The sequence below is a fragment of the Semicossyphus pulcher genome, unplaced genomic scaffold, assembly GCF_022749685.1.
Source record: "Semicossyphus pulcher isolate SPU_LCO1_2020_fin unplaced genomic scaffold, fSemPul1.0.p SCAF_17, whole genome shotgun sequence".
NCBI classification, from domain to species: Eukaryota; Metazoa; Chordata; class Actinopteri; order Labriformes; family Labridae; genus Semicossyphus; species Semicossyphus pulcher.
Genome location: NW_027211681.1, coordinates 12,855,163 through 12,874,224, shown reverse-complemented (window position 1 = coordinate 12,874,224; position 19,062 = coordinate 12,855,163). Strand labels below are relative to the sequence as shown.

Genomic DNA, 19,062 nt, shown 5'->3' with positions numbered 1-19,062 from the left:
AAATATAATTCATTTGAGATACTTTTTGTTTTTTACATGCTACTGTAATACACTGTCTGCTTACAATGATACTTAACCACTCAGCACGATGTGATGGGTGTAAACGTCTTCTATTTCTACTTCCCTCACAGAAATTGCAATTTTTTGTCAACGTCGAATAAGTTCATCTTGATATTTATATTTTCTGCTCCATTGCCCAGCCTGAAATTTAGCCATTATCAGTCTGTACAGCTGTTTCACAGAAGTACGAGAACAGGCTGCTCTGCATGTGTTTGTTGTGTATTTGTGCATAATTTTCCAGCACTTGTTTCCTCCTCCCTGTATGCACGACGTTAAAGTTTAACAGTACTGCAAATGTTTTATTTTAAGTGTGTGAGTGACATCACACACGGATGTCCCTCAGTGATGCGTCTCTAGCTCTACCACAGTCCACTCCCCCTGCGGGGAGCTCCCTGTGGCCTCCGGGGAGAAGCTACTGACGGAGGTGACAGTGGCAGAGGGAGGGGTGAGAGGAGGCAGCAGGCTGGGCCACAGGCTGCTCTCCAGGGGGCTCAGTGTGCCTCCTGCACCTCCTGGTAGCAGGAGCAGGGAGGAGCAGCCTTCTCTGTTGAGCATTAAGGTCTGATTGATCAGCTGTTGCACTATGTCCACTTTCTTCCCCCAGTCCAGGTCCAGAGGGGGAGGCCGCTCTGGAGACTCAGGAGGGAGAGAAGGGGGGCTGTCTTCATCCTGGGAGTGGTTGCTGGGTGTCTGAGGAGAGTCTGGGTGAGGAGGAGGAGACGGAGGAGGAGGAGGGTCCTCTGTGGAGATTAAGGAGTCTTTATGTTTGTCTGCGTCTGAAGTTACACTTTCACAGTCGTCTTCCATCTCTTTTTTCAACGTCTCTTTTCTGGGTTGTTTCTTCTTCTTAGCAGGGTTGAGCTCCTTTATTCCGTCTTCACCTTCCTCCTCCTCTTCATCAGTGTTCTCCAGGGCTTCATAGATGGTGCACAGGCCAGAGGACGGGGACAGCAGCACTGTCTGCCCTTTATTAGACTGCTGCAGCTCTTGTTGCCATTGCATGATCTGCTGCCTCTGCTTCAACTCCTCTTGTTGCTGTTGCAGCTGCAGCTCCAGGTCTCTCCTCTGCTTCAGCTCCTCTTCCTTCCTCAATCTCTCCTCCTCTTCATTCTTTGTCACCTCTGCCTGCTCTAGCATCTTCCTCTCCATCTCCTCTTTATTCCTTTTTATTTCCTCTTCAGCCTCCTCCTTCTTCTTCCTCTGCTCCTCCTCCTCCCTCCTCTTCCTCTCCTGCTCTGCCTCCTCCAGCGGCCTGCTCTGCTGCTCCCTGCGGTGCTGCAGCTCCAGCAGCTGTCTCTGGTGCTGCTCCAGCCTGCGGAGCTGCGGGCTCAGGGCCTGCTGCCCGGGGCTCCTGGGCGGGAGGTCGGCGCAGGTCAGCTTCGGCGGGGTGACGGCGGCGGTGTGAGGTTTGATGATGTCACAGTAGGTTCTGGGGTACACTGCGTGATCGCGGCGGTGAGGGTGCGGAAGTGCAGTGAAGCCTGTGTGTGAGAGGAAGCGGGAAGGAAGATTACAGGTGTGTGATGTTATAAGACAGGTGACAGGCAGCAGGACAGTGACAGCAGTGCAGTGAGTACAAGCAAAAGGGTGTAGAGGGAAAGGGGGGGCGGCCTGCAGAGGCTCATACTCGCTGAAAGGTAGAGTGAAAGCTTTTAAGCCAAGACCAAACATCTGCAAGGAGCCTAACAGACTAATAACCTTTGACAGAATATTTGAGTGGTGTAGCAGTGTAAGGTACAGCCTGCTAAGCATTCAGAGGGGTGGAGCCACAGTATCTGTGTAAAAACAGAGAACACACCAAAAAACAGTGACCTAAGGTGAGGTGACTGGGGGTGGTGGTTGAGAAAATTTGTGCAGAGAGCAAATGTGCAAACATCAGATTGTTTTTTGTTTTTTTTTAAATGTAAAATGGTTTAAAAACTGATACCAGCAAAAGAAAGATTTTTGTGAGCAAAAAAGCAGCCAACTTCCTGTATATGCAATCACTATCAACCATGGTGAGAAATAAAACACAGAAAAGCTTATTGCAAGTGTAAACAGTCATCACCCGTGAGTGGAGTTTTGTAGTTAGTCAACCAATGATACATGCAAAAGCTCTCCATGCATTTATAGACATCCAGCAACACAGGAAGATTAAAAGGAATAGCTTGGCTTTAGAAGGAATCAAGTAAATGATACACTATTCCATCTAGTCCTAGAGCCAAGCTATCAGCCTGACCCTGAACGAAAGATCAAAAGTCTTTGTGCGACGGTGACATGCATAAGCATAAGTTAACACAGTGCTGTAGATCAGTGCAGCAAGAACGCCTTAAAAAGGGCAGTAGAGGAGAGCTAAAACAGCAACACACCCACACTGGATTAAAGTAGAATAAGCAGGGTTCAGTTCTTCGGGCTCAACGATGAGATGTCTGACTTCTCGTCACGTGGACAATTAACCGATGGCAGATTCCTCCTGGTTTTCAGTGCAGTCTTTGAAGAAGGGCGGGATGTTCCACTGTTTATCTTGTACAGTTCTTGCCACGATTTTTGTATGAATGTCTGTGTGAGTGTGTGGCAGCATAGAGCAATGAGTGGCTGAATGGTGGAAGTGTCTGCACTAAAATGAAATGTTTAGACCCAAAGTTTGTGAGATCTTAAAATGAATACAAGCAATTTCCTCTCACACTGATCCATCGATCATAAGTCTGTGTTACATCCACTCAAAAGTCCAATAAAAGTGTAGGGTCAGAGAGTACGTCATGGTAAAAATCTAATCTTTATTTAAAGTTTTAAGGTTCATTTCTCCAAAAGATGGATAAACACAAGAAAAAGCTAGGTTACAATTTAAAGTGCGAGAAGAGATGAGGAGTGATCGGGGTTAAGGAAGATCGCCTGTATCATAAAGTATGAGAGCAAAACAAACAGGAATATACAATGAAAACTCTTTTTCAGTTAACAGCTTTGATCAGTAAAAAGTCGGATAAATACACATGAAAACATGTTAAACACTTTATTCCGTATTTCTTTAGTTAAGCGCCATTTTCTTGTTTTCCCTTTTTAAGAGCTGTAAACAGACAAAGTCAAACCCATGCCACTTCTGTGTTGAATAAAACAGAAACCAAAACCCAGGCACGCTCACACATTAAGAGTAAATAGTAGCTATTGCACATACAGGAATTTAAGCCATATACTCATCATGGAAATGTAATATCAGAGGGAAGTGCCACTGCTGTCCTCTTTTTATTTCTTCCCTTTTTTTGCTCTCTGTTATTTTTTTTTATTTTGATTAAGTCCACCCCCAGAGATTTCAGGACAAACACTGACGACAAGGACTACAACAGGGAGATATTTTTGGGACGCTGGATCAAGGCCAGGGGGGGATTAAGGGATGTTACTTGGGCTGTTAGGGAGATGATGAACTATACGTTACCTGCAAAAGAGTTCTCAGTCTTTTCACAGATAGCTGAATAGTACGCAGGCTGGATGTCATCTGGGTTTTCTTCTGGCTGCTGCAAAGTGAAAGGAGATGAAGGATCAAGGGGTTGCTCTGACGCCGGTATGTCCTCCCCGACTTGCTCGGCGGACTCTGCTTCCTGCTTCCCACACTCGATGTACTGCTGCTCTGTGAGGGACGGCTGCGGGATCAGAAACGGCTCTTTGGCCTCCTCAGACAGCTCCTCCAGGGAGAAGATGCCGGGACTCTTGATGCAGCTCTCTCCAGTGGACTGGGCGTTGGAGTTTGAAGCTGTGGTCATGGTGTCGAAGCCGTAAGATGCCAGCGATGTCGCCGAAGGTGGGGTGGTGTCTTCACCGGCAACGCCTCCTACTTCGGCTTCCTCACCCTCCTCCACAGTGGAGAGGCAGCGCCGGGCTGTAGCCTGGCTGTCAAAGGTTATGGAAGCGACTGCGGGACTCTCCAAGGAATCATCCAACTGAGCTTCTCCCTCCGTGTCGCTGGCCTCGTCCTCTGTTACCGAGGATGAGGAGGGGTTGGAGGTGGGGGCAGTTGCAGGGCCTCCCAGGACTTCATCAGCTGGCAGGGTCTCCGCCTCAGCCTCCTCCTCTCCCTCCTGGTCTTCTTTTTCCAAGTGGATGCCCAGGTCTTGGTAGTCCAGGTCTGGCTGTGGGGAAAGCCCTGCAGCTTGGGGGTGAAGCTTCACCAGCTCACCCAGTTCCTCAGGTGTGCTGGTCTCACTGCTCAGGGTGCTTGACAGAGACATCCCGGGGGCAGAGTGAGGAGCTGGGGCCAGGCTCTGCATGGGTGCTGGGTTGGACTGATCCATGTACATTTGAGCCTCTAGATTTCGTGGTTTATCTTGGACAGAGGACTGATGGGGAACCTCTTGGTCTTCAGGAACAAAAGGACTAGAGCCGAGTTCTAGCCAGGCGTGGGCTGGTGGCTGAGTCGGGGTTTCAGAGTCTGCTTGCCATTGGTCTGCCTGAGGGCTTGCTGCAGCTGCACCTTCTGCCTGTACAGGCTGGGGGACATGTTCGAGAACCTGCTGTGGCTGCAGAGCTTCTGCCCAGGGATCAGTGAAGGGGTTCGGTTGGTCCCACTGAGCAGCCGGGGCGGAGGGCAGCTGAGGAGGAGGAGGTGGCTGAGCCACTCTGTTTAAGTTGTCGAGTCTTTCATCTTCAGCAAAGTCGTCCTCATCTGCGTTCCCGTAGCTCTCCAGCCCGCTCTCTGTCACCCCCTCACTAGCCATCTCTACATCGTCATCCTCTTCCTCATCATCTACATCGTTGTCATGCCTCGGCCTCTGCGGCTCATCTGCCCGCTCTGAACCCACATCCATGTCACACACCCGATCATCATCATCGTCGTCTTCCTCATCCTCGTCAAAGTCATTATTTGGAATGTCAGGAACTTTTTCAAAGTCTGGCGAGCCTGCTGAGGCTCCTTCCATGTCGATGGCTCCTTTCAGGCTGCCGTCTCCCAGGTCATCCATGCTCTCTGTGCCCTCAAGGACACCAGGGGCGCTCAGTTCAGACGCTCCCTGCTGGCTGCCGCTCACCTCCTCAGAGTCCAGCTCAGAGAGCAAGGCGCCGCTGGCTCTCCATGCTGACCCTCCGACTAGGCCAGCAGACCCCGGACGGGACTCCTCTGTGGGCTGCGTGGTTCCACTCATCTCAGACACAGACACCAGCTGGCTGCCCTCCCTCTCCTCTTCATCCTCCTCCTCGTTTAGATTGGTGTGAGAATCCTGAGTGATGGGACTTGCTGTAGCAGGAGGGGCTTTAGATACGCAGGGGGTTTGGTCTGTAAACAGGTCAACAGGCTCGTCGGAGAGGGTTGAGGAGGAGGCCACTGGTGGTAATGAAGGCTCAGCCGGGGCGGGGATCTGCTCCAGTGTTATCAATGAAGGAGCACTGCTTTCAGACTGCTCCTGGGGAGGAGATGTTTGTGGTGAGTCTGTCCTGACGAGGCTTTCTGCAGGAGAAGAGGCAGCAACATGGCTTTGAGCGGTATCTTGAGCGACAACCTCTGCTGTGGTATCCTTGGCCGAAGCTGGGAGAGGGATCTCCTCTGGTGCAGAGGCAGCAGGAGATGATTCTTGTGGAAGAGACACTGCAGCCTCAGTTTGAGATTCGGCTATTACAGTCGCTGCCGTGGCAGCTGCTACCGTTGCTACTGCTGCTACTGCAGCACTCTGCGTTTCGACAACAGGTGTGGTGGTATTTGAAACCCCTGTTTTCTTGCCGGCAGTGAAAGGCGGGACAGCCTGAGTTGGTTTGGTGCCACGTTTCAACAGAGCCGTGCTGCTGGTTGCAGGTTTGTTGGCTGGAGAGGCAGGTGGGGTTCGGCCAGTGGGCTGTTTGTTTAGGGCAGGGAATCGAACATCGGCTACGGGTTTCTTTATGGGAGCAGATTTTGCAGGCGGTTGAGTTTTGGTCTGTGGCACCTTTGGGTCTGCCACCTTCATTGTTGTGGACCATTTTGGGGCAGAGCTCTGCTTCACGGTGGTTGTGGGTTTAGAGGGTTCAGGTTTCCTGGTAGCCGAGGACGTTGTAGTTGTTGTAGGTTTCTTTGCCGCTGCAGCAGCAGGTGGTCGACTGACATCTGTTGAAAAAAGCAGTTTTATTGTCAATATATTTTATTTTGAGAATCATTTGTAGCAGAGCATCTTTGTGATACTCATGGTCAGAATCAGTTAACAGAACTTTTACCGCCAGCAAACAAACAATATTTGTTTGTTTTTCCAGTCAAGGTTCATAGGGCAGATTAAATACTTGACTTTTAATAAACACGTTTTGACACATAAAAATAAGATACTTCAGGGACTACAATCAACTACTTCATGCTACTTTATTAAAGACACTTTAAACTGAAAACTTAACACCGTATGTAACCAAAGCCGTCAGCTCTGTTTCAAAAGACAGTCTCCTGGCCAAAAGAAGGTGTAGCTCCTAACCTTTCTTAGCACCAGCAGCAGTTCTGAGAGTCTGTGCTGCTGTGGTCCTGCCAGCAGAGGATGCTGTGGTAACTCTAGAAGCAGTGGTTTTGGCAGTTGTGGTGGTCGGGGGCTTGTTGGTTGTAGATGTGGTGGGTCTGGATGTTGATGAAGCAGGGCGAGATGTTGAGGGAGCTGTAGCAGGCCTGGAGGAAAAGAAAGACAGACATCTTTAGAAGGTGCAACAACACTAAAGACGCAATAAAACAAGAAGCTTAATAACATTTCTGCCTGATTTTTGCTTTCATTCTGGATCTTTGTACACTGTACTGATTGCTTTCAGGGATTTAAACATAATAACACACATTTATATCTGAACACGCAATATTAAGGCGACATTAATCCCTAAGGTGCTTGAGATCTTCCTGATCGACGGTCAGTCTACCCTCAGACTGGAACAAAAAGAAAGGAGCTGGATATCCCTGCATGTAATAACATATATGAGAGTATGGATCTTTAGAAGGGACAAGAGGAAACTGATACACTGATGTATTATACGGGCACATATGAAACTCAACACATCAAAATGTAGTCCAATCCATAGCATTATTTATTCCAAGTCTAAAAGATTGAATCATGTCATCTGATGCTCTGCTGGTACATGCATTTACAGCATAAATAAATGACCTGTCCTAATGTAAACCACAAAATCAATTTCAACAATGGAAACCCATTAACACAGCCCCATCCATCTGTTGCCACAATGTAATGCCTCCTTCATTTTCCAATCAGTTCCAAGAGGCGAGGACAGCATGCAGTGAGGGGGAGGATAGCAGGGGGGGATATGTAAAGCTGGAATAGAGGAGGAAAATGGGTACATTTTAAGTCGAGGTAGAGGAGATGTGAGCTGAGGCAACAACGACAGGAGCAGAGCTCTGGGAGCTATAGGTACAGATTTTAAGAATGATGGTGGGCAGGATAAACAGAGAATACCACAAAAAGGGTTAACAAGGGGAGGAAGTAGTAGTAGGGGGAGATAATAGCTAGGAAAACACGTGGTGGAGAAGAGACGAATACATTGTCTGAAAATCAATCCTTTTTCAAGCCACACTGCTCGGTTTGGAGGCGTCCTTATGTGACACCGCACTAATCCACTCAATCACCACAACTGCATATAGAACAAGCCCAACTCCCTTTCCCACCCACCTATTTTCTTCCACTGGCTCCCAAAACGATTCAACATGTGCTCAGCTCTGTGCACAGACGCACTACAGAGTAAAGCTGAAAGCATCTAAAGTAAACCTGAAATGACTTTGTTTCACTTTGATATAAACCCATTTCAAGTCTGGGAAAAGAGACAATTCTTACACCCTTTTCCCACTGGTCAAAAAAACGACTAACAACTGGCTTTTTTGGCTTAGTGGGAAAGGTTACAATCAGCATTCAGACCCGGGTCAAATGACTCTGCAGTAGACCCAGGCAATTAGCTCCTCGGCTCCGATCGGCAATGATGGGAAAACAAAACCCGTGTCGACACACTAATCTCCACCCCCTCTCCGGCGCGATGCTATGCTCCATCGGTAACTTCTGTGACTCCTGGTCATCTCAGCTACAAATTCCGCCCGTCTCCGTCCGAGCAGCGCTCGAACATCATTCGAATTTGTCTGCACTGAGTTTGATAAACAGACTGAAAGACTAATACATACAATAAAGCTCTAACCACTGTAACATCTTCACTATTCACTAACCCTGTCTCCGGCGCGTTTGTGATGTCAGACGGTGACGCATCAGAAAACCGACCAAAAGGAGTATACGCCACTGACAATGGGAAAAGAAACAATCCGCATCTATCAGCATGTCTTCCCGGGTCGGAAAAACCTGCGTCAATAGTAGCCAATAGTTGTTAATAACATTTGACTTAACTCTGTTCATCTCCGAACAAGTGTTTGGATCTTTGACCACATAGTTTCTCTTTTGCTTGACTTGAACACGATGTCCTTCATCATCTGCCTGGAAGTGAAACTTGGAAAATGCAACTCCCCTGCATTGCAGTGTTCTCTCTGCTCTGCCTGCAACAGACACTATTGTAACTTTTGCATCTTTATGAGACGTGAAAGGGAATACTTTATTTGGCGTTTTGTGAATGAGAACAGTCCGCTGTGTCGTTGCTTTAGAGCTCCAGGTGTGACAGAGGGCAGAGCAGACAGACACACAGTCGACTTCGGCCAATAAAAAATAAACCCTGTATGTTCCTCGAGGGTTGTATGGAGGTGTAGGTGTATTCATTTGTTGTTTAGAGCATAAATACTGTGAAACAATCACAAACTAATGTCTTATTTCTCTGTTGTGTGTGCAGACCCTTGTGAGACCCTTCCCTCTGCATCTATTCTGTTGTTTTGCTTTGCACAGGATGTTTACAGGAGGGGCGCTGTTGTGGTTCCCTGTGCCAATCACAGCGTACAGGTGAGTGTGGGAGTGGTTCAAATTAGCGTCTGGGCCCCATTCAGACCGGCAAACATGGCGACAGAGCGACGCAGAGTTGGTCTTCATTCTGTTGGACAGGTAGGTGCCTCAAACTGGGTAGGACAATCTAACTGGCATTTAGCATGCTAGCGCAAAGCTAACTGGCGGTTAGCATGCTAGCACAAAGGTAACCGGTGTTTAGCATACTAGCGCAAAGGTAACCAGCGTTTAGCATGATAGCACAAAGGTAACCATGATGGTGTCTGTGTTAGTTCGTCGGTGTGGGCGTGTTCTTGCATGAGAGGGTGAGCTTCTGGTGACGAAGAGCCCAGGAGGACGGGCCCAGTTTGAATGTGTTGTTGACATAATGCAGGGAAAAATCCTACTTATGAAACCTTTAAGCCTCGTTCTAAAAGTAGTCCTGCTCTGAGAAGCTCAATAAAAGAAGCAATTATCAACTTTTACATTAGCAAAAACCCTGTTAAATGATAATCACTGAAAAGTGACTTGTCCGTGACATCTGTGCAGATCAGACTCCAAAAGGCAATAATATATTGAGCAGTAACCTAAAAATCAGAATGTTGCTGATGCTGTGCTAAAGTTAGCTCTGTGAAATCTCCATATAAAACATTTGCCTCGTCAGGCTCCAAGAATTTGACGTAATCTGCTTCAATGCCTCTCTGCATTGGCCAGCCTACAAACAAAGTCAGACGGTTAAATGAGCGAGTCGTCAGCCGCAGGCAGTGCAGGCTCTCATTTCCACAGTTCAACCCTGATATGTCAAACACATGATTTACAGCGCGGAGGTTTAGTTTATTCACGTGTTTCTAATAGAAATAATTCACTTTAATAACAACAAAAGCGGCATAATCAAATGTAAACGCCTTGCAGAACTCTGTGACCCCACCATCAATTACGACAATCTCCATTATGTCGTCTTCTGGAGTCGTTCTGCAGATATGAAAAAGGATGTAGACATGAACTGACAAAGACACACTGCCCGGCTCTCAGCGGAGTAGCATGCCAGTGCACAGATGCCTCTCCCACATTACAATAACCATCACAATGACTATTTGTTTCCCAAAGATCAGAAAACCACATCACAGGCACAGACTCGTAGGGGAATATTGTAATTGGCTTGCATCAGACAGAAGATTTTGGTTGTTAAAGTGTCAGACACTACAATAAACTCTGCCCTGAGCAAATGTTGGATAATGATGAACAGCAGAAGAAAAACAGAAACACAAAGCAGGAGAAAAGGGAAGTTGGAACTTTTAAAGGGAGAATTTAGGAAGGTTAGGAAAGGATGCATGAATTTAAGCATTTTTCAAACGTAAGCTAAATATGAATTGACAGGACGACTCATTTAAAGCAGGACTCAAGGCGGACAGGGATGGCTGAAGGATGACATTAGATTAAGAGACAGAAATGAAGATAAGAGTTAAGGGATGGGAATAAAGAGGGTAAGGGGAGGTCACAGACGCACTATAACCTCACCCCCTCCCTCTGCTGTTTAATGATGAGTCATAGCCCAAAGGTTTGATCCAGAGGGACGGCACACAGAGAGGAACAGAGACCCACTGATGCCTGTACTCCACACACTGCCTGTGGCTGGTGGCTGGTGGTTCTGTTGTTGGTGTATTAGTATGGATTACATTTCCTGCAAGCAGAGAGTTGAAATCAATACAAATCACAGTCCAACGGGAGGATGAGAGGCACTAAACAGCCATCTACAGGGTTTTAATGACTGGACACGAGGTCTTCTTCAGGGCAGAGGTCAGCATGGGGGCAAGTCACTGATACACTTTACAGTCAATGTTCACAAATGTTGACGGCAGATGCAAACAACACAGCCAAGGTATTACTACGCTAAGCAGCTGCAACATCTGTTTGGCCGAAATTCAAAGTATAAACATGAGCCAGGGGGGCTTTGTTAAAGCCACACCTACTCTCCCTGCATTCAGCCATGACTCCCTCTCTCTCCTCTTGTTCACAGCTGGGAGGCCAGAGTGTCTTGGCATAGCTGTTCCTGTCGTGTAGATTAAATTATTCTGTTTTAATCAAGCCACGGAGAAAGAAGAGGGGTTAGCCAGGAGGTGCACTTTATCCCTGCTGCAGTAAACTCATCCTACAAATAAAATGAAGCCTACACACACACACACACTCTCTCTCTCTCTCTTCTGTCGTTCTCTTTCCCCCCTCATCACTTCAAGTATCCCCTCCAGTTCAACAAATGCATCTGAACAATTCCTTGTTTGGCTTGTATACTGTCTAAAACTTGCAGCCTTACTCCTTCTTAAGAGGAGCACACATTCCTTAGGTTTGTGCAAGCCTACGGTTATCTCCTTGACAATGAATCGAGGAGGTCTGAATCAGGTCAGTGGAGTGTTTAGATGAAGTGTCGCAGCCTAGCAATAGCACAGAGCACGGCAGACAGCGTTAGCTCTTAGGCCCCAGGCACACACTGTCACTGTGATATATGCCATGGGCCTTTACTGTTAGGACAGTAATCCTGCTCCCTGCCAAGACTGCTGGGGAGAAATGACATTTTTATCTCCGATGGGACGACACAGAAGCTATCAGGAGATGAGACACAGAGAGAAACAGACAAAATGGCAGGCTTAAAGTGGGAGGAAAGAGTTGCTCAAAGCCAAGCCCTTCTCTCAAGGCCAAAAAGTATAAAAGCAATTCTGTCCGTTCCCAATGGTGACTGTTTGAAAATTAATCATCTTACAGATGCTTCAGCGCCACAGAGGCATAATCGCTGTCCTTCTCATGTTACACAACTACACTCTGAATTTTACAGTCTCTGTGTGCAGCTAAATGATGAATGAGGCGGAAAGACGAGGACGACTAGATGGAAGATGGGCTGTAAGGAGGGCTTGAGGAGATCCTGGCCGAATGCCAAGCACTGTACAAGCACAGACGGCAGTGAAAAGTGACGAGGGGGAAGAGAGGGAGGATTGAAAGAGGGGGTTGGGGTGGACAAAGACAGATTGCTCGGTCTGTACACCAGAACCCATCATTGGCCAAGAGCAGAGCAGAGCAGGTGCCGGGTTTTAAAACATTTGGCTTCTTCTGCAGTTATCACTGGAGACATCCTCCTGCCATTTAGATGGATTGTGAATCTTCACAGGGACGCGTTTCTTGGTTACGTACTAAGACACCGCCCTGAAACATTAATGTCCGTTCAGCACAGATCGAGCATGTTCTACCACGCCTATTGATTAAATCTTACCATCGTGTCCCCTCAGCACATTTCATTTTCATAGTTAAGTGCAATCACCAAAGCGGATTTGCCTTCGGCTCAATGAAACTGGTAAAAAAACAAACTTCATTCCTCCCTTTGGGCAATTTTATATTAAAAAGGTGACAGATTTTTCCGGAGCCTCTCCTTCCTCCTGAAACGAATAAACCGTTTTGTCATTTAAAGGTTAGACCTTGGCAACGAATGGCTGACAGTATTTGGAGTAACGTAGCCCCTCCCCCATGTGTGTGATATCTCGTGGGGGCGGCGGCCACACTGTCACTCCAAATTTGTAGAAAACATGGCTGCTCTAGGATCGGTTATTGGACCTTATATGTACGAGCCTGAATCACCAGGAGGTATCGGAATGGCAAGTTAAAATCCTGACAATGACTTGACTACAAGCTCGTGCAAGAAGGCAGCCTGAGGTGAACGACGGTGAATGACGATTGGTTGATTTCAGTCAAGCAAGGTTCTACGTAGAAACCTGCAGCTGTTCTGAACGGCCCATTTCAGAGGCGACCTTTTTAAAAATTGAATTCTGGAGAAACACAGAATTCTGCAGTTTTCACTTTTTCACTGTGAACAATAAAACACCCAGAAATGTGAAACCCATGCAAAATATGAGAATATCCATTTTAAAGATCGGGCCCCTTCAACACTTAATGGGAGAGGCTGGTCTTTACATTTGACACTCTCAATGGCATTTTGTGTGTGATGGCCCCACAGTTGACTTTATTCTATTCTGTTGACCTCAACAGGTCTAAAATAAAGATTTGCCTGCAGATACTTGTGTGTTCCTGTGTGACAGTTTGGGAAATACTGACTCCTGTTGTCTCAGCAATATGAGAAACAATTCAGCGGCTGGAATTTCACGGCAGATGCTATTATGTTGCAGCTAAATACCCTCATTGGGTTGTCTGCCAAGTGCTTTAACACCATTAAACTCTGTTGCACGTGCAGCTAGAGCTTGTTAGTGCTATCAGTCTCAGCATCATGACTAATGAAAGTCACCACTCGAGCCGAGAGAAGATCTGTTGGTGTGACTGTCGACTCTGCCAGCACGGACTGAAAAGCACACCACTCCTGCTGCTGCTGCTACACAAAGGATTCGACACACCACTGACTTTGCCCCGGCACGCAGGTGGAATGAAAAGCAACACACATTATCTGTCACAAGGGCAGACACCTGCTGCTGTCCTCTTTGGCCTCTCTGTGTCTCTCAAGCTGAGAGACGAGAGCTTGATGTCGTGTCCCCAGGAACAGGTCAGAGAACATTCACACAAAGGTGATGTGCTAATGTAATCAGACACTTGAAATGCATCATCTGATTAATTCAGAGAGCGAGTTTCTCCGTGTGCACACCCTTACAACCAAACGAACACATACACACAGAAGAACAGCTAAAGAATATCTAGAGCCACTGCTCCATGATTGATCTGTGCTGAAACAATTGGACTACCACGGTCCATGCAAACTATTCAAGTGTGCAAATTTATCAAACTTATATCTTCCCAGAGTTAAAGTTTAGAAATTACATTTGGTTTTACTCAGCCTTTATTTTTCTTAAATGTCTTACGGCATAGAGAGAAAGCAACGATCCTGTACAGCTTCAAAAACACAATGATGCAGCGCAGGCCAAAACACTATTTGTTTAACTCACAAGTGATCATTAAGAGGGAAGATAAGTGTAGAGAGAATCTAATTATGCCTCTCTGTACAGAACATCACATCCTGTGGAAAGATGTTGAATTGCTGTGTTATAGATCTGACTTTCTATAAACTTTAGAGACGGATCACCTTGTTTACACAACAAACATCTCTCGCTTTAGAAACATTTGAAGCAGGATGTTTTGGAGTTTTTGCTTTGCTGCCCAACATAATTAAGAGCTGTCGGCTGGATTATACGAACTTTTTAACTACTACAGCCAAACTGATCATGTCAGAGCAGCTATTTTATAAAGTTCAGTCCAACTAGAGCACTCACTATTCAAACCACCAGCTCAGTATGAGGGGGATTAAGATCCAAGTCAATAGCTCTCAGCCCGGGGGGAATGGGGCCAGTTTCTGCCTGGGGGTCTGTTCAGGACAAAGCGGTAGTTCTTCAGTATCACTGCTTCTGTTAAGGCCTTATTTTGACTAACATGACTCACAGTCTTGAAGCGAAATTTGACTCAATAACGGTACAAAACCCACAATAGACATCGTTCTCCACTGCTCTCTTTCAGGGCATCAAGACAGACAAAGTCAGCCTCTCTTCCAGTGTAAAGGGGGAACACAAAGTTCAGATCTCAGAGAGGGGGGAGATGTGTGTGAAGGCCGGACAGAGACAATACAGAAACAGAGAGTATGTGTGTGTGGGGGGGGGTGTCATTGTCAGCAAAATAAAAAAGGGGTTTCTCAATCACATATATTCAAATGTCTGTGTGTGGGGGATGAAGCTTCCTGTTTGTGATAGCCATGCGTACCTGGTGGTCTTTGAAACAGCTCCTCCTGCAGCTTTTGTTGTGGCTGAAGCGCTGGGTCTGGGGGCAGTGGAAGCTGCTGGTCTGCTGGAAGTAGCTACAAAACAATAGAAAATGATGTTAAGACTGCACAGACGTCGCAGAAAGGCAAAAGAAGTAGATGTTTCAGCACGGGTAGTCACAAGTTGTTTTAAAAAGTCTTATTCATTCTGTTTCAGTTTTACCTGTGGTTTTGGGTTTAACAGTCTCAGCCACTGGTTTCCTCTTCGGAGTGCCGTTTGCTGTGGTTGGTTTGGTACCGTTTGTTACCGTGGCAGCAGCAACAGAGGTAGTCTTGGCCGGTCCAACAGGCTTCCTGTCAGGGACTCTAGTTTGGTTCTTGGCCGTAGAGGAAAAAGCTGCTCCACCCACAGGTCTTTTAGGTACAGCCCCTGCTGTTGTCGTTTTTGTTGTGGTGGTTGTCGTTTTCTTTAATGCAGCTGCAGAAACATTGTTGGAGGATCTGACATCTTGAACCGTGCGGTTTGAGGCGGTACCTGGCCGTGAAGCCGCTGCTGATTTGGCCGTGGGCTGCATTTTAGTGGCAGCAGCTTTTGGTTTGGCTTTGGGATCTGCTGCCAATGGCTTGCCGTTAGCCTTTGGAGCAGGTTCAGGTGCTACATCATTTGCAGCCTCCTCTGGTTGCGATGGGGCTTGCTCCGTTATGTTTTCCTGCAACGGGGAATGCTCTGCTACTGCTGCAGCTTCAGTGGGCTCCGTGGTTTCCATATTAACCCCATCCGGTTTCATCACCTCCTCCTAAGGTGTAGACACCGACTTGCTGCCGTTGGCGAGAAGTTCCAGGGGCTCACACACGACTTGAATGGGCCAGTTCCTCTCCCACTTTAATGTCCTGCAGAAAAACAGCATAAGATCACAAGGAAGTCGATTATTTTCTTTTACTGAAAAAACGGTCTCTTAAATGCAGAATTGAAACATGCTGCTCTTTGCATAATCATGATAAACAAGTCGCTGTCTGCCAAAGGAAATGCCATTTATGGAAAGGGGCCTCAATGGAATTTGGGGGAATCTCAAAAAGAGGAAGCGGTGAAAGACAGCAACAAATCTCTTCTCTAAACCAGTCACTTTTCTCTGCAGCAAGTTGTCGACTCATAACAGAACTAGCATGAAAATAATGCATTATAATGCGTGCTACAACAAAATGAATCAGTAATTACTATAAAGATACCACAACTAAAGCAACCTTGTTCTGTTTAACGGCACATTTTATGGAGCAGAAATAAAAAACTGATGACTTGTAACTGGGCTCCTAATGGCTTCCAGGATCTTGAAATTTAAAGGGGAAAAAGCTGTGGTTTGTAGAAGCGCTGAAAGCCAAGAAATTCGCAATCTCCTCACATGACACACAGACCACAGAGGACAGGGAGAGGGAGAGGGAGGAGGTGGAAAAACAAGCTCCAAATGGCTCATATATGGGCCATTGTCATCCTCTCTGTTGAACAGATGCAGATGGTCCTGCTCATGTCATTCTCTGATCGCTTACTGGACATTTGTGTGCTAGGAGATTCGTTAATGAGCAGCATTAGAGAAAAGCTTTAAATGATGTACAGAATAAAGAGCTGCTGTAAAGATCCGAATGAGAGGAGGAGGAGATGTGTAGAGGAGAGTCATTTATAGGTCTTGAACTCATTAACCTCAATCCAGTTCTCCTGTTTCTGTGGCTGGAGCTTTTCCCGGATTCCGTTATGGGTTCACCCCCCCAACCATCCCCTCCACCCACACTACCCATTCCTTTACCCCTCTGACCACAGGAGCTTCTCCCCACCCCCTCCCGATTACCCCTCTCCTTTTTCCAATAGCCACTCGTTCCTCTCTGCTCCTTGGTCACATCCTCCCCTCCTCCCACTAATAGATCTGCTTCCAGTAAACTGCTACACAGATGGTCCAGCCAGAAGCAGCTCTGTATGACCCCGGAAACGAGCGGTGTGAGAGGAGGAAATTAAAAAAAGATTGAGATGGATAGGAGAAGAGCAAAGATCTTTGAGAAGAAGAACCAAACAATAGCTTTTGAAGAAGTTGAAGAAAAACAAGCAATGGTTCCCAAATGTTGACAGGGACGATTTACTACAAGGTTGGAAACATACTGCAGCCTCATGGTGCAGAAAAATAAAAACCCAACCCCAACAGATATTTGTCTTTAGGACGGCTAAATCATCTCCAGTCGGATTAAGGCTTTGGGAGAAGCAGCACTCGTTCTTGTCCAAAGGTCAGGAAACATTTGTTTCCTTTCTAGTTACACATTAACATCGGCGGTAACAGGCAGAAAGGCCACCGAAGGCAACAGGTATCCTGCTGTGGCACTTCAAGTCCCCAATACAAAATTGTAGCTAATTTTGTTCTCACATTAACAAGTTACAAATGTCTCTGAAAGTCTATTCAGTGTATTGGGGGTTTTCTTAACATCAACCAAAACACAAATGCATCAAAGGACCATTTCATGCCAATTCAGGACCAACTTGTTTGGCCAGTTTAGCGCTGATAACCATTGAATACACTTTTCTGCAGACTCCACACAAAACCCCCGCACCCCCTCATCTCTTGAACACAATAATCAAGTCCTACTCTTTGGTTCAGCCATGGAAAAGTTACAAGCTTGACTCGGTGCTTGCATTCAAACTGTTTTCACTCCTGCTGCCTTCTCCGTCTCTCTGGTCTCTCTGGTTACAAATCTCACACAGAAAAGAAGCCGAGTAGTGGAGGCAAACCTGCCAACCAACACAATGTTTGGATTGTTCCTTCTTTTGGAAAATATCAAGCCTTAAGTGGGGGTCAATTAGCTAATGTGCAGAGCCTTTGGGATAGCGTTGCGTGAATAAAATCCATTATCATCACTCCATTTATATAAATGGGAAGGGTTTGAAGCCATTAGCAAATTGGGAACCATACAATCAAAAGCTAAAATCAAAACCTTAAGTACAAATCTGCCTCTTGTTGCACTATTGATGCTAGTTCAATGTTGGCTCTTCTGATTTTAATCTTGATAGCTTGGCATGTTAACGTCAGGTCAAACCTGCTCTTTGAGCAAAGGTGGTAGTTTTCAATAATAAAAGCCAACTGGTTTATTTAAACAGGAAGAAGCTGCTCGAAGCAGAAAGAGCAGCGAGACTTACAGATTGACTGGCACTGTGCGTGGCATATTTTTGCCAGTCCAGATACTAATGCCAGGGGCTTAGCAGACACCAGAGCGAATCACATTCCTCATGTGATGACCCCCTTCTGGGCAAGTAAAGGCATCATCTCTAACCAGCTGACACTGTGTGACGCAGAGCAGAGGGAAGTTAATGGATCATTAAAATCCCATCCATAGACACGGATAAGTGATGTTTAACTTAATCACAGTAAAAAGTGCTCTGCAGAGCTGGTGCTTGTTTTCATATGCACCAAAACACGCTCGACACAATATATGCTTTAAAACAGCTTTGGGATTATTCAAGCTGTTGACACCTCGGTGAGAGCATGTTGAGTCGGATCCAGATTTTATGTATATAAAAATGACTACACAACAATAACAGCAGCATATTTAAAGGGTCTGCCAGGTCAACATGAACAGCTTCATGCATTTCGATGAAATACAAAGAAAAACCCTCTATTGTCGTTCACTCAGTCTGCATTTGCATAACAAATGCTATTTTGCTGAAGATTTAAAACCATATTCAGGACACAGCATGCCATATTTCATGCCAGCTCCACACAGCTACCATCACAATTAGCTCAATGCCCGTGGAGACAATTACAATGTGATGCAAGTATTGTGCTGATGAAGACAAAAGGCCCAAAAACTTCAGTAAGGCATGTTCAGCCCAAGCGTGAGACAAGTGTGTGTTTAAAAAGGCAGCCATCACTTTGCAGGATTGTTCGGGGGAGTCTGTCTAGACAGAGAAAGAACTCGGTGGCCTCAGTGGTATTTACATTCTCCCCTTCTTCTAATAAAGAAATATGGCCTCATGTGTCATTAAATCTTAGCCGTGACCTCTGTCTTGAGGCAGTTTAATTACATCTGTCGTACCCCGGCTCTCAGTCCCTCACTCTCCACTCCCAGACGTAAGACGTGGTGCCTGACAAAATGGGTCACTTTTAATACTGTGTCTAATACAAGCAGAGGGGGATTTAGCTGTGTTTATAGCATGGCAGGGGTTTGGAATGCATTGTGCAGACTGCTGGAGGTGGTGGTGGAGGGGGGGCTGGTGATACTGATGCTGGGGCTTAATAACATCTGTGGATTTACCCCAAACTGTTGTCTGCACTGTAAAACAGAAAAGGAGACAATACACTTGAGAGTGCAACAGATTGAATGTGTCTGAACTGTGTGTAAAAACAAACACAAGCTGGTGAAGGAAAATTAGGACCATATTTCAGCCATTAAAAGGTCTAATATTCCTTATGTCTTATTGCTTCG

General features: G+C 46.3%; 1 protein-coding gene across 1 annotated transcript in view; it reads right to left on the bottom strand.

Annotated features, from left to right (window-relative positions):
- Positions 1-399: 399 nt before the first annotated feature.
- The window catches only part of prr36a (proline rich 36a), a 28,926-nt gene continuing 10,263 nt past the window's right edge, over positions 400-19,062 (bottom strand). Inside the window, exons 2-6 of the mRNA XM_069665474.1 lie at positions 14,831-15,498; positions 14,610-14,703; positions 6,453-6,637; positions 3,470-6,100; positions 400-1,541 (exon numbers count right to left, since the gene is read on the bottom strand). Coding sequence (XP_069521575.1) covers positions 400-1,541; positions 3,470-6,100; positions 6,453-6,637; positions 14,610-14,703; positions 14,831-15,395 — 4,617 coding nt within the window. The 5' untranslated portion in view covers positions 15,396-15,498. The remainder of the gene's footprint in view (positions 1,542-3,469; positions 6,101-6,452; positions 6,638-14,609; positions 14,704-14,830; positions 15,499-19,062) is intronic.